The 14,846-nt window shown below is 46.5% G+C and overlaps 5 protein-coding genes across 5 annotated transcripts; all 5 read right to left on the bottom strand.

Annotated features, from left to right (window-relative positions):
* Window positions 1-256: 256 nt before the first annotated feature.
* On the bottom strand, window positions 257-2,014 carry EDB93DRAFT_911300 (NADP-dependent oxidoreductase domain-containing protein). The gene is made up of 11 exons (XM_041457922.1): window positions 1,958-2,014; window positions 1,797-1,896; window positions 1,637-1,741; window positions 1,440-1,588; window positions 1,273-1,385; window positions 1,138-1,219; window positions 980-1,074; window positions 810-930; window positions 776-780; window positions 699-751; window positions 257-647 (listed from the first exon to the last, which is right to left on the bottom strand). The coding sequence occupies exons 2-11, from the start codon at window positions 1,825-1,827 to the stop codon at window positions 457-459; spliced, it is 945 nt and encodes a 314-aa protein (XP_041302713.1). The 5' UTR covers window positions 1,828-1,896; window positions 1,958-2,014; the 3' UTR covers window positions 257-456.
* On the bottom strand, window positions 2,015-3,613 carry EDB93DRAFT_911188 (Aldo/keto reductase). The gene is made up of 10 exons (XM_041457921.1): window positions 3,441-3,613; window positions 3,278-3,382; window positions 3,064-3,212; window positions 2,896-3,008; window positions 2,764-2,845; window positions 2,611-2,705; window positions 2,430-2,555; window positions 2,325-2,377; window positions 2,087-2,272; window positions 2,015-2,028 (listed from the first exon to the last, which is right to left on the bottom strand). The coding sequence occupies exons 1-9, from the start codon at window positions 3,469-3,471 to the stop codon at window positions 2,199-2,201; spliced, it is 828 nt and encodes a 275-aa protein (XP_041302712.1). The 5' UTR covers window positions 3,472-3,613; the 3' UTR covers window positions 2,015-2,028; window positions 2,087-2,198.
* A 12-nt stretch (window positions 3,614-3,625) lies between these two features.
* Window positions 3,626-5,345, bottom strand: EDB93DRAFT_1177131 (NADP-dependent oxidoreductase domain-containing protein). Its single transcript, XM_041450546.1, has 9 exons — window positions 5,133-5,345; window positions 4,971-5,075; window positions 4,766-4,914; window positions 4,598-4,710; window positions 4,465-4,546; window positions 4,322-4,416; window positions 4,143-4,268; window positions 4,038-4,090; window positions 3,626-3,985 (listed from the first exon to the last, which is right to left on the bottom strand). Exons 1-9 carry the CDS (start codon window positions 5,161-5,163, stop codon window positions 3,828-3,830), a joined length of 912 nt encoding a protein of 303 aa, XP_041302711.1. The 5' UTR covers window positions 5,164-5,345; the 3' UTR covers window positions 3,626-3,827.
* Window positions 5,346-5,465: 120 nt separating this feature from the next.
* Window positions 5,466-7,314, bottom strand: EDB93DRAFT_1177127 (uncharacterized protein). Its single transcript, XM_041450545.1, has 3 exons — window positions 6,040-7,314; window positions 5,893-5,979; window positions 5,466-5,844 (listed from the first exon to the last, which is right to left on the bottom strand). Exons 1-3 carry the CDS (start codon window positions 7,234-7,236, stop codon window positions 5,599-5,601), a joined length of 1,530 nt encoding a protein of 509 aa, XP_041302710.1. The 5' UTR covers window positions 7,237-7,314; the 3' UTR covers window positions 5,466-5,598.
* A 5,867-nt stretch (window positions 7,315-13,181) lies between these two features.
* On the bottom strand, window positions 13,182-14,653 carry EDB93DRAFT_911016 (uncharacterized protein). Its single transcript, XM_041457920.1, has 4 exons — window positions 14,028-14,653; window positions 13,439-13,971; window positions 13,319-13,387; window positions 13,182-13,265 (listed from the first exon to the last, which is right to left on the bottom strand). Exons 1-3 carry the CDS (start codon window positions 14,512-14,514, stop codon window positions 13,385-13,387), a joined length of 1,023 nt encoding a protein of 340 aa, XP_041302709.1. The 5' UTR covers window positions 14,515-14,653; the 3' UTR covers window positions 13,182-13,265; window positions 13,319-13,384.
* Window positions 14,654-14,846: the final 193 nt, after the last annotated feature.

Raw genomic sequence — 14,846 nt, 5'->3', positions numbered from 1 at the left:
AAGACAAAACTCTATTCCTCCGCTCGTACCTCGTTACATAATAGACTATCAACCTGTCCTCGTGAATCTTCTGACATACACGAGACTGGGTCGACACCGTAGCGCTTGTCAGCATTACAAACATCACTTGGATCTCCAGGCCCAACATTTCAATCGCCGAGCTCGTGAAGATCTCAAGCATTCAAGAGTGTTTAAGAGGATGAAACCCTCCCTAGCTGACAACACTACCCCGGTGAGTGCTCCTAACATTATCGTTCAAGGGTGATAGTCTGATGCACCCAAGGTCATGCCTTCGTCCTCAAACAATCAACCATACTACTTCCCAGATGCTCAACCAACCCAACCCCACCGCTCACTCGCCATGATGCAATCAACTCTGATCCGATTATTTCACACTGTGTAATCTTACATCATGTGGTGTTCCACCATGATCAGGCGCGTGGCCCTATACGATGGTCAATCTCCCCTTAGCACCTCTGCAATGTTTCTCCGCTTTCCTCGACCTTTAAAATAGCTGCAGGCAACCAAGACCAGGATCCCCAAAAAAATGCCAACCCCAAGTTTAGGCAGTCCGTGCCTGACTGTGATTCTTTTCTCTCCTATGGCGCCCGCAGTATCAATCGTCTTGACATCCTCTGCAGATAGTTCTGTCGTAACGCATCAGACCTTCAACTTGATTTTGCAATAAGGTAAATCACCGAGATTTCCAGCGGAGAGGTAACTTAGAAGACGCGCTTTTTTAGAGCTAGTTCTGGCGGGTTTCGAAGTCAACAACGTCACCTCAACTGATTAATAAAGACATACGTCACCACGACGGCGCCTTTTGCCTTGATCCAGGCAAGGAGCACTTGTTCAGTAGTAGCTCCAAGCCTCGTAGCGATTTCGTTCAAAGGGGCATCCACTGGACCTCCTGGCTCACGTGTGACAGGCCTTCAAATATCATGATTAGACTTTCAAATATTTCTGGGAAATATCGTACGTCAAAGCACCGTATGCCTCGATTACGATGTCGTATTTGGCAGCGTACTCCAGAGTTGGAGATTGTTGCTGGTAATTGTAGGGATGCAGGTAAATCTACATAGTAAAGCGGCCCCGCTTTGAATCCGTTAACTGCCCGTAATCGGTCCATTTACTTACTTGATTAGCAGCTGGCCTGATCTTTGCGGATGACAGCAGAATCTCTAATTGCTTCTCATTGAAGTTACTAACGCCAATGCTCCTGCAGTCAGCGTCAGCTTCCAAATTCAATGAATTGCAAACTCAGAAAACTACCTGGCAAGACCTGCTTCTTGGACTTTCTCCATTTGAGCCCAAACAGTTGGTATGTCTGGCACAGCTAGATCCGGGCTGTGAATGAGGTACAGATCGACGTAAGAAGTGTTCAACTGCGATTGTTAACCGACGTCTACCCGCGCATACAATATATGACTGCTGCGCACATATTCCAAACTATTCTGAATTGAAGTCGGAATATCAAGACCATTGAAGCCAGAAAATTTCGTTGTGATGAATACGTCGGAACGCTCTAGCCCAAGTTGGCCAATGGTGATGCCAACCTCGGCCTCATTTCTGTAAAGCTGAGCGGTATCTGCTTGCTATTGGCGGGGATGCGACGGTCAGTCCTGGTTGTGCTCACCAATATGATAAAATCCTGTATCGAAGGCCTGAGTGAGCTGATCTATTGGCCACTGGCCACTTCCCAGCCCTCCAGTCCCATACGCGAGGCTCGGAATGCTATAGCCTGCTCAAATGTTGAGTAACTTGATGCCAGCGTCTTAGGGTATCGTTGGACGCACCAGAATTCAAGAGAATGGAATCCCAAGGCATTATTAATGTGCTTTAGCCTCGACTAACCTTGCAGGAGATAACTGGTACGTTGCTGCCTGTGAGAAGGTACTGGGACAGGCCTGAGCCGCCTTGTCCCCGTTGACGAAAACACGACGCAGACATTACTCACACGACACATTCTCACTTAGTAGCCCCATACGAAGGATCTGAGAAGTAATTCTATTTGAGTCGTTCCGCAGCCTGGAACATTTTTGCTGGATTAGCAACACAATTAAGCTGAAGGTGAGCCGACACTTGCGACATCTGACCGGTGACCACTTGTCAAACACCAACGATAACTGCACATCATACAGGCACCGAATAATTTACATCTGTCAAACACTGCAGGACAACCCTTCTCGGAATGGTCTTTACGTTTCCTTTTCCTTTTCCTCGCCCAAAGCGCCTGCAGCATCGATGGCAGCAATATCTTCCGGAGACAAAGCTAAAGCAAATCGTTCAGAACCAGTTAAAGCAGCTGAACCAATCAAACCCACTTATATCACCTGCCGCGATGTAACCTTGCAGGCGCGTCCTCTTTGAACTTGAGCTAGACGGAGCACCGTCAATGGGAAACTCAAAGATACCACGTATAGACTCACGTGACGACGACGGCCCCCTTGGCTTTGGTCCACGCCATAAGGATCTGCTCGGTCGTTGCACCGAACTTTGCAGCGATTTCGTTCAATGGTTTGTCCAAAGGACCACCGGGTGACTTTGTGATGGGGCTAGAATATGTCAATCAGCACAAACATTGCACCAGGAAGCTTGAAGATAACTAACATCAGCGCACTGTAGGCCTCGATGACGATTCCATTCTTAGCAGCGTATTCAAGGATAGGTTTCTGTTGTTGATAAACATATGGATGAAGCAGAATCTATGCCAAATTTTCACCAACGTTTAAATTTAGCTTTGGATCACTCGATATTACACACCTGATTGACCGTAGGTTTAATCCGCGCGCATGCTATCAAAGCCTCCATATCTTTAACGCCAAAGTTGCTGACACCAATGCTCCTGCAATCGCAAGTCAGTTGTCATCCAGCTCCGCCTCGTAAATCATTCACTTAGCAAGTCCGTCATCCTGGACCTTTTCCATTTGCGCCCAACATGTGGGCATGTCAGGTACTGCCAGGCGCGGGGCGTGGACCAGATAGAGGTCAACATCAGATAACCCAAGCTATGTAGCAACAAATGTCATGAAAGCAATGGTTCTAAACTGAAACAAAACATACGTTGTTCAAACTGTTCTTGATGGAAGTCGGGATGTCAAGACCGTTCGTACCAGAGTACTTGGTCGTCACAAAGACATCTGAACGAGAAAGTTCGGTCTCTTTCAAAGCAATACCGGTTTCTTCTTCATTCTTGTAGGCCTGAGCAGTGTCTGCACGACGGGATTGGTGTCGTCAAAAGTTGTCGCTCGGAGATACTTAGGGATCGAGGACTCACCAATGTGGTTGTATCCATTTCCCAGAGCTTGTTTAACCTGATCGACAGGTCCTTGGCCATTACCTGTCTTCCAAGTACCGAATGCGATACTTGGCATGTAGTGTCCTGATATATTGGTCCCCTAGGTCAATACTGCTTCAGAGGTGATGAAAGAAACACCTACCAGAATTCAGCTTGATAGGCTCCCAAGGCATTGCGACGAATGATAGAGGGTCACTTCGGAGGACTGGGCAAGAGGATGGGTTTATGTGGGTGACCGAATAGTCGATTAATATTCAATCTGACATCCCATGGGCACATGTCTAACATGCACACGAGACCTAACGATATGAATAGACCCAGCATGCTCTGACATGAATTAGTGGATCATGGGGGCTTATCTATCTGAAGTAAATGTTGTGAACAAGCATGGTTCAAAAGGAAGGATGGGAAACTTCTGAGAATAGTTATATTTGAGTAGTTGTGCCGCATGCACCATTTCTGCTGCATTGGCGGAATGATGAACAAGTACTAGAGACATTTGAGCATTTATCAAAAGCTAACGATCACTTTACATCATGCTAATGCCGAAGAAGTTGCATGCACCAAAGACTGCAGTGCAAGCAATTGCTCCTACGACAACCCTTTTCAATATAGTCTTCACATTTGCTTTCTTCTCGCCCAAAGCACCCGCAGCGTCGATGGCAGCAACATCCTCCGGAGACAAAGCTAAAGCAGATTGTTCAGAACAAGTTGAAATAGTTGATCCAATTAAACCCACTTATATCACCTGCCGCGATGTACCCTTGCAGGCGCGTCTTCTTTGAACTTGTGCTAGATAGGCCTCTGTCAATGGGAAACTCCAAGATAACACACATGGACTCACGTAACGACAACGGCCCCCTTGGCTTTGGTCCACGCCAGAAGGATTTGCTCGGTCGTTGCACCGAACTTTGCAGCGATTTCATTCAATGGTTTGTCCAAAGGACCGCCGGGTAACTTTGTAATGGGGCTAGGGATGGCAATCAGCACAAACAATGCACCAGTAGCCTGAAGATAACTAACATCAGCGCACTGTAGGCCTCGATGACTATTCCATTCTTCGCGGCGTATTCAAGGATTGGTTTCTGTTGCCGATAGACGTATGGATGAAGGAGGATCTAGGCCCGGTTATGAAGAAAAGTCTTGAACAATTCGATGCTACACACCTGGTTGACCGCAGGCTTTACTTTCGCAGATGCTAACAAAATCTCCATGTCTTGGACGCCAAAGTTGCTGATACCAATGCTCCTGTAGTCGCAAGTCAGGTTGTCATACGTTGCTATCAGGTAAATCATTCACTTAGCAAGTCCGTCTTCCTTGACCTTTTCCATTTGCGCCCAACATGTGGGGATGTCAGGTACTGCCAGACGCGGGGAATGGACCAGATAGAGGTCTACATATGATACCCCAAGCTGTTTAGCAGTAAGCGTCGTGAAAGCACTGGCTCCAAGCTAGGATAGAACATACGCTGTTGACACTGTTTTTGATAGAAGTCGGAATGTCAAGACCGTTTGTACCGGAGTACTTGGTCGTTACAAAGACATCTGAGCGAGAAAGTCCGCTTTCTTTCAAAGCAACCCCAGTTTCTCCTTCATTCCTGTAGGCCTGCGCAGTGTCTATGCGATAGGATTGACTTCAACATAAGCTGCAGCTGTGAGGTGCCTGGACTTGCCAATATGGTTGTACCCATTTTCCAGAGCTTGTTCAACCTGGTCGATAGGACTTTGACCGTTACCTAGCGTCCAAGTACCAAATCCGATACTTGGAATGTAATGTCCTGATATATGAGTCAAATTGTCAGCGCTGGTTCTGAGGCGACGAAATGAACACGCACCAGAATTGAGCTTGACCGATTCCCAAGGCATTACGACGGATGATAGAAGGTCAGGCAGGTGGAAAAGAATGGGTTTATGTGGTGAATGGACGGCTAGTTATTCAAATTGATGTTCCATATGTGGGCACACGACTGTCGTGCACATGAGCCTAGCCCATGATATGAATAGACCCAACCTGCTGACGCAGGAATTGATAGCATCATGTGGTTCAGACATTGAGTTCAGAAGGAAGCACGGGAAACTTTGGAGGACGGTCCGAACGCGGTCCGACAACACACTCCCGCTGGTGGACATCGTCGAGTTCACTCCAGTTGCAGTTCTCATACTTTTGTGCTTATTGCAATGAGAGTGATTCCAAATCTACTCATTTTCCGGCGTTGTAATGGATGCATGGTTATAGCGCTATTTGTATCCCACTGGTGTGAACCTGGAGCACATGTAGTCTTACACGCACGCGACGAGAATTCACGTTTCCTCAAACTCAAGAATCTCCTGTGACCAATGCACACCCTCTCTCCACCAGCGGCATCCTCCCACCTCGACCTCGCTCAGTGTCGGATACCTACCATGTAAGCAACGAACGAGTTCCCGGTGCGCGACACCTTCTATACACTGCATGTCCTCGTTTCCCGCCGAATTATGTGATAGTCGAAGTGTTACCAGCTTGGGCGGAAGTGGTGCATGACCTTCTGCTAGCCAACTCAGGAGACCCTGAAAATATTTTCGTAAGGGCATCGCTTCAACTGCGATTCGACGTACTTGCGTAGTGTCCACAGTATCAAGTGATTCACCACCATAGTTGAGGCCGAACTCAGAATTTGACTCGGAAAGGGCAATGATTTCTTCCTGTGGGGATAGCAATGCATGAACGAAATTACACAGTATGAAGGCAAATATCGCACTGACGGGTGTGAGCGGCGGGGGCCCCGAGATAAGACCTAAGTCCAAGCGATGAAGATCCGGAAGATGCTTCGCGATAGCGGCGAGGTTACTTGATGTGGGCAGAAAGTACTCAATTGCTAGTCTCCTGACTGGAATTGTGGAACGTGAGATGTCGCGTACAGTCGAGACCAGCTCGGTATGAATAACATAACCTGGTTGATTGACGTCTGTAGTGACCATCATAAGCACGAGGCAAACGCAATCGACCGGTCGTCCAGGCACGATGTAAGAAAGCAGGTTGGGGTAGCCGTCGTAAGACTGAAGGGAAGACAGGGCTGGCAAGGGATGCGGGGGAGTGATGTTTGCAGACCAGGGGAATATCCTCAATGTTTCTAGGGCGGGTGTTGCTGCAAGGAATCTGAAAAAATGATCGCCACTTAAAGATGTAACAAATATGCTTAGATATGTGAGGTGGGGGAAGGGCCCCATAGACGAAAGGGCTGCTAGTACAGTGTGGGTGATAAGAAAGTCGATAAGAGTAAGTTTTTGTAGATAGGTTGGGTTACAGAGCACGGAAACCAAGCGTTCTTCGATTGAACGGGGACCGAAGCTGTCTCCAGCAATTGCAAGTTCCTTTAGCTTCAGTGGGCGCTCCAAATGAGATGAAAGCGGGAAGAGGCATGAGATGAGTCTGAGTGTCTCCAGTGCAGGCAGGCATTCGATGATAATCCATTGTTGCCTTCCAAGATTCACGCGGACAAGTTCAAGAGAGCGAAGATTACGACTGCACGTCAGAAACGGAAAGACGGCATCGACCGATCTCAAGGCCAGGTTCTTCTCCTGCGAGCGCGGAAAGCAGAATATGTCGCTCCTGATCGCCGGTGCAGTTGCAACCGTCCAGTCCTGAACGATGTCCCAGAGTTCACCAGCACTTGGATCTGAATAGAAACTTGTGATTCGGGTAGCAGCACGCTCAAGCATCTTAGAAGCTTTGTTCGTTGAACGGCGGACCAGGCTCTGGTTCAATGGCAGGATCGCCGGAGATGGCAGGGTGACAGTAAGCGACTGAAATATCCTCGATCTTGAGGTGTACCAGAATACGCGAGACACGCTGGACACTTGGAAAAGGTCCTGTCGTCTCAGATAACCCCAGCAGTGATCAAGAATTTCGGAAGGCAGCTTGAGAATCGGTGGGTTGTTCTCCAAGTTGGAGTGCTCCATATTGAAGTTAAAAATCGACCAGCGATGATAAAATACAGGTATACTACAAAAGAGAGGGGTGTACTAGTTTGATGTAGAGAGTTGTTGCAAGCGAAGAACCTGCAGCAAGGCGGGGAATATTTGTTGTCATTTGTGCATGTGTGCCCATAATGTCGAGGGTGTGCACCACCTGCATGCGGACGTCCATACAATTCATGAAATCTCCGTCTTCCTTGACTCACGTCTCTTTCTCGAACTTCGCACTAGTATACAACATGTAAATGGTGTACTAGTTACTGCCTCGAATAATGTTGACGCACTGCAGATCCTCGTGAGTGGCACTCAGTGTCCAAATTTCAAACACTCATCTTTGCAAAAAATAACGATTCGTTTCGGTTTTGAATTGTTCATGAGCAATTGCACATCCTGTGTATTATTGACCACGGCATCAAGAAATGTTAAGTCGGTATATGAAGCGACCCGGATTTATTCAATGAGACTGATCGCAAGACGTTTCGTTCATGTATGGCTGGATAGATATTTCTACTAGTAATACAGCATGGCAGTAGTTTTCCCAAACATAATTCGATCATATGTCCAAATCACCAAATAAATACCGCGACAAAAAAATAACTGGGGTTGATAATTCGGATTGCGGTGCCAAACATCTCCACTAGTCGACTCATCGCCACCAGCCTGGAAATGAATGGACGTCATGCCTGTTCCCTCATCAGACCTGGCCACAAGCTGGGCGTGATATTCGCGAATGCTGAGGATCAGCCGCGGCCCCAGCACAAACATCTGCAACAGCTGGGTAACTTGGAGAACACCATTATAAACAGCACTTCCCACAGACGATGAGAACTGTTGAAATATTGATGAGTGGACATACACAGATGTTTAGTCACATGTTGGCGCACCGTGATATTTGTAGACAGTGTGCCTATGCTCAAGCAAGCTGCAATAGCAAATCTAACACATACAGAACGTCGGCGAAAGAAGATAATAACATTCAAATAATCGGACTCACCCAACAAAGTAGAATGTGTGACTTTCAATTAACACCGTAAAACAGTCCCCAATGGTCGCTCCTGTGTTAGATCGTCGCAGCTCACGGAAGTGTTTCATGACAACCCAAACTGCAAGAACGAAGGCGAGGATCTCCCATATAACGGTGGGTATCATTGTCTCGTCATTCAGATTAATCTGGTTTGTGTCAACATCTACAAGACACAAATGGTAGCCAAAAATGACGTATTCCTCTGGTATTTGTGCACGAGTCTTATGTGTTTCAGGGTGTCATTGATAGTTAAAGCTTACCCGCCGAAACACTGATATTTGCCATTGCTGTCATGACGGCGGAAGCGATCGTGGACGCCAGTAAGACTACAACGAGAAAGATGAGCATCATTTTTGCTTGACCATACATCGCATGTATCCGAGTCATCATTATGACTTGCATAATATTTCAGTTAAATTAGCATCAGGAATGTACCACAGGTGAGCTCACCGCCCAGCATAGCATAGACGACGACAGGCAACCATGCGCCTGAGGAGAAAACGACAATGCCTGAAAACCAAATTTACTAGTGTGCATTGATGGACTCGATTGTTCAAATGAACTCACAGCTGTTGCAGTCATTATGTTAACCATGACAAGGCGGCTGAGAATATCACTCACTCCTGTGTAGGAGTGCAATTAGTAATTGAATGAGAATGGCAGCCATCGGTGCAGAATACCCACTACATTTGTTAAGGAGACTGGGATGACTACGTGCCGATTAGAATAAACGAACAGTGTATTGGGAGGGGTTACATACATACTAATGTGAAGGACCTAATTCGAGATATGGGTTAGTACAGTGCAGGAGTATCAACTTGCAAACTTACACTGCATATAGTATTCCGCTGTAGCGCACCTAGCATATGTTGAAGTTGACTCAGTACCGTATGCCATCTGTGTTTATAATATAGCGTACACAGATATAAAGAACGGTCATGAAGGACCAGCGTTGCCTCTGCTCCGAGTCAACTGCATTATCCAGTTTTCTTCTGATATAGGACCTCACTTACCCAAATTAGTTCAAACTGTTGAAGCATTGTTAGTGGGACGGCTGCGGCGATGACACTGCAACTTACCTCTTGTCCAAATGTTAATGCTTGAATGCCATATAGATATCAATGTCACAGTTATAATACCCTCGGAAAGTATTATTTCGCTCACCCCAGTCATAAAGCACTGCAACAAAAGACACAACTGTAAAATAGCTGGAAAAAATTGTAACAGTGATAAACGGTAACCAAGAGGGATCATTTGAGACTACAGTCATATCTGGATGAGGCGTACGGAGTTGGTGCAGACACACCACCATCCAGTGGTTTTATAGTGGTGGTCTGGATATCCATTCCGTGAGTGAGAATTTTGATTGATCATATTAACTATTGTGTAGAATGAAGCAACGGTTGCGTGTTCAGAAACCCTTGATCGAACCACACTGCACGATTTGGGGATGTCTGATTGGTCTGATCAGTGAGGCGATATGTTCCAAGATTGCATCAAAAAAGTACCTTCGAGAGTAAGGTTATACGTACTACAGCAGATTTCCACACCCAATGTACCGGCAGTAGGTATTGACAGACTGTAAGCTTGTAATACCTAAAACTTCTCAATCGGTCAAAGGTGTTTGCCGTCTTAATGTCACATGAGTTGCACCGATCATGCGAAGCTTCATTATACGACCACACTGCCGTTGATGGAACTTAGGCCCACAACGTGAACCCTTTCCTCATGCTTTGACGATCAAGAAAAATAGTGTGATTTGCATTGTGCTGTTCAGATATATTACTCGGGCCCATCAGCTGGACAACGATGTAGTAAGGAGATGGAAATAAACTACACCATCAATCTCAAAACCAGAGATGAGAACGAGTAGTGTGCCCGATCATCAGCTTATCAGCGCCCAGCCCGAGAATTGTTAATACTAACAAGGATTTCACCTTGCGCCATCCGATGGTAATGCAGTTACATACCAGAAGGTTCTTTGCTTAATCAAAGCTTTGATGCACGGGATACCACTACTTCGAGGGTGGATAAGGCCAAAATATTCCGCCCGCTGTTCATCCGAGTCCAAGAACCAGGCATCCAGTAAATATTTTGACCGTGCCAGCAATGCCTTCAGTTGCGTGCGAGGATAAAATGATACAAGCAATCTTGAGGTTGATGTAAATCGAGGGATGAGACAGCATCGAACAAGGTGCGCATGTTTATGAGACCATCGTACTCGTCGCTCTCGGGCTCTTCCGCACCATCAGCCTGGGTCTCGCGTGCAGCGAATTGGTTGTCTGCACGCACGCATGGAAAGGCGGAGCTTGTTCGCGGTATCATCCAAAGGTGACGTCTATTCACCCCGCAATATTTAGTCTCACGGTAAGAGAATGAATCCCGTGGGAACAGACTCATTCTATACTTTGTTGATCACGCATTGATACCCGTTGTGCTGGGCAGATAATTCTAATAGTAATAGATCATACAGCATGGCAGTAGTTTTCCCAAACCTAATTTAATCCTTCTAATCACCATATAATTACCACAGCGAAACTGAGGTTGATCATTTGGATTGCGGTATTAAACATTTCCGCCAGTCGACGCATCGCCACCAGCCTGGAAATGAATGGTCGTTATGCATGTTCCCTCGTCAGACCTGTCCACGAGCTCTGCGTGATATTCGCGAATACTAAGGATCAGACGCGGTCCTAGCACAAACATCTGCAACTCCTGGGTGATTTGGAAAACACCGGAATAAATGGATCTTCCCACAGACTCAGACGGTGAGAACTGTAGGAATGATGATGAGCGGACAACCACATATGCTCAGCCGCAGTTGACGCACATATTTATATGACAGTGAGGCGACGTTGAAGCAAACTGCAGCAACGAATCTAATATATGCAGAACTTCAGCGGAACAAGATATTAACATCCAAATCACCAGACTCACCCAACAAAGTAAAATGTGTGACTCTTAGCTAACACCATGAAACAGTCCCCAAGGATCGATCCCGTCGGAGAATGTCGCAGCTCACGAAAGTGTTTTATGACAATCCAGACTGCAAGAACGAAAGCGAGGATCTCCCATGTAGCAGTGGACATCAAACGCCAACTCTGAACTCGCATATTGATCGGCTGTTCCGAGTCCGGGCCAAGGTAATCTATGGGAAAACACACGTGGTAGTCAGAAGATCCCCCTGATATTTGTCCGTAAGTCTTATGTGCTTGGAGGTTTCATCGATAAAATTTAAGACTTACGCACTGAGAGATAGAAGCTTGTAAACAGCTGTGAAACAGACGGAGGGGATCGTGGAAGCCAGCAAGACTATAACAAGAAAGATGAGCATCTTTTTGGATCGTCCATACATCGCATGTATCCGATTCATCATTATGACTTGCATAATATCTTAGTCAAGTCAGTATCATTAAGGTACAGGTGAGCTCACCACCCAGCATAGCATTGACGACGACGGGCATCCACATCAATATGAGGTAAAAGATAAGGCCTGAAAACCAAATTTACTGATGTGTATTGATGAAATCAATGCCTCACATGAACGTACAGCTGTTGCAGTTGTTATCTTCATCGTAACAAGGGTCTGAAAATATCACTCACCCCTGTGAGTGTGCAGTTAGTAAATGATTGGGAATGAGAAGCATCGGTACGGAATACTCACTACGTCTGTCATCGAGATTGCGAGATACCCTACATGCCGCCAGTTATGATAAACGAGTTCGGTGTATCTGGGTATACGTACATAATGCGACGATCCTAATTGTAAGATATAGCTTCTTAGTACAGTGCAATGTCGAATTGTTAGTCTCGCTAACTTACAGAGAGTATGGTATTCCGATGTAGCGCACCTAGCATATGTTGAAGTCGACTCAGTATAATATGTCAACTGTGTTCATAAATAACGTACACACATATAAAGAATGGTCATGAAAGACCAGCGTTGCATCTGCTCCGAGTCGACTGAATTATCCAGTTTGCTTTTGATATAGGACCCCGCTTACCCAGACCAGTTCGAACTATTGAAGCATTGTTAGTGAGATGGCTGCGCCGAACTGCAACTTACCTCTTGTCCGATTGTTAATGCTTGAATGCCATATAGATATTAATGTTATTTACCCTCAGAAAGTATCATTTTGCTCACCCCAATCATAAAGCACTGCAACAGAAGACACAACTACGAAACCGGTCAGTAAGTGGCACGTCGCCATCTTCATGATCTCTACAGACCTGCAAAATAGCTGAAAGGACCAGGGTTCATATCTGGATGGGGCGTATGCAGTCAGTGCAGACATCCAGCGCATTTATAGCGGTCAGTGTGGATAAATTGAGTGAGAATTTTGATTGATCACATCAACTGTTACAGCACATTTGCATAACGCTAAGCCAAAACGCGAAAACTACATACACAGGCTGTGTTCGAATTTATATCTCCGATCGGCTAAGCAGGGTGTCGAGATTGAGTACGGAAATCGAAAGGTCAGGCCTAAGTAGGGTCCGACTTGTTGCCGAATGTATGTGTCACGTTGTCGATGAAACGCTTAGAATGATGCAGTTTCAGACTGCCGAGCCATGGGAGGATCCCACTGAACGTAGGGTCTTTCGCTGAATCTTGGAAGGCAAGGCGGGACGGAGATCATACGATCCATTGTTTGATGAATGATTCCTGGTAGACGTACCACTGGAAAGTTGATGCTGCTCAACAGGTATAAGTGCGAGTGTTCGATTCTTGAAATTTTCTCAACTTACAATTCCATGACTGACCCGCGTATGCTGACGTTGAGGTCGGTTTTAGTTTGCCAGACAGGAGTCAACGAAATTTGAAGTTGCACAACTGTGAACGCGTCACCCCCATTAACTTCTTATGTGTCTCGACAATTCTAAAGCCTCGATGGAGCGATGTCTAGCATGCATGATCCAAGTGCTGTTACGCCCGTTTCGAATATATTCTTGTGCACAGACCTTGCGGGGTGACCCGAGATCGACCAGCCTGGCTTCGCTACTTGACTTGTCCGAGGTGTATAAGCCAAGCTGGTCACGAACCTAGTCTCGAAGGCTGTATGGTGTGATTGACGATGTTGTTGAGAATACCAGATTCTCGAGTTTGCACTACTTCAATCACAATTATTCCTGCTCTACAAGAGAAATATTGCGTTCAAGTACATTCTGTGGCACGTGGTTCAGGAACCATGTGTTGAATACTACTTCATCGTCTGTTGGAATGGACGGTAACGGGCCTCCACATTCGTAAACCATCCCTAAGCATTTCTTTGCAATGATGAAGTTCTTTCGGTGCGATTGCGTTGGAGGTATTTTGTCCACCATGAACATGTAGCTGCATTTTTTCTCCTGGCATCTCCTGGCATCCAACATCAGCCATTTATCCAGTGGTCTGCCCTTGCCGAGGAGCTTTCCCTTCTCATACCGAAGGCAGACCCAGATGAGAACCCAGATGAACGATTCAGCATCATGCCTGTACACGTGCTCGACTTCGCCTGCGATGGCTTCAGGTGTAAGAAGTTCTAATGACATGAATGGTGCCGTTTCCGTGCGTTCGAAGCCTTTCGACGCGTCTGTAATCGACAAGTCGAAATCATTGAGGACACTCATGAATCGACTACGTAAGCGGTATCCCATTATATTACTAGGGTTGATGTCGCGGTGATGCACGCCATTCTTCCAGAGAGCACGATGGCCTGTACGAGTAGTAAGTGTATCATAAATAACACGAGAAATATGATAGGACACTTACCTTTGACGACTTCCCACCATGCGAGGAGGAACTCCTCCCCGATCAGCGTCGTGATTGGGTCAAGCTTTCTGAACACGATGATGTATAGGACCCGGCTACCCGCGTCGTTGATTCCTAGTGCCTTTCTGATTGTCGCGGTGGATGATTCTTCAAACTTGTGGAACCAGACCATGTCTGGAACATGGCCCAACACAGCCAGATCTTGAGTCGCAATCTTGTAGACCTCTTCGAGGATCTCAGGCTCGCTCTGCTGTGCTTCTTCAGGCCAAAAGAGCTTGGCAACCAATTCGGTGGATTCGTTGAGAGAATGAGAAAACCGCAACAGAGCCGATAGCGCTTTACTCCGAGTCTTCACTGGAAAACCAGTCGTTGCGCGTCCGCGTAGACCAAAATGAGCCGTGCGCTTGTCAGACGTTAGGTTGACGCGCTTTTTCTTATCCTGACCCTCTTTATCGTGGGTGTCCTTGTCCGTGTTGTCCAGCATCATGATGAGGCCTTCCTAGTAGGAAAGATGATGGAAAAGAGAGGGGAACTTTAAGGAACAAGGGTAACACTGGCTTTGCAGGATTGCGACGACGATGACTTGCCCAGTCGTATCAGCGACTGGTCCTTCATTTCGAACCACGCGTACATGATCACGCGGGCTCGATCCAAATATTTACATTTTGGGAAAACCAATACCAAATCACCCGTGTCGCGACCCTCCCCCAAAGTCCCTCACCCAATTAGTGCACTGCACGCAAGGTGTCTCTGGACCAATCAGGAGGAGCGGATGTACATTCTATCCATGAATTAATATTTTTGCCTCCACCCACGTTG

The sequence above is a fragment of the Suillus bovinus genome (genome assembly GCF_016758785.1).
Source record: "Suillus bovinus strain UH-Sbo-P2 chromosome Unknown EDB93scaffold_89, whole genome shotgun sequence".
NCBI lineage: Eukaryota > Fungi > Basidiomycota > Agaricomycetes > Boletales > Suillaceae > Suillus > Suillus bovinus.
The sequence above is the reverse complement of the archived record's forward strand: the minus strand, read 5'-3'. Positions and strand labels throughout refer to the sequence as shown.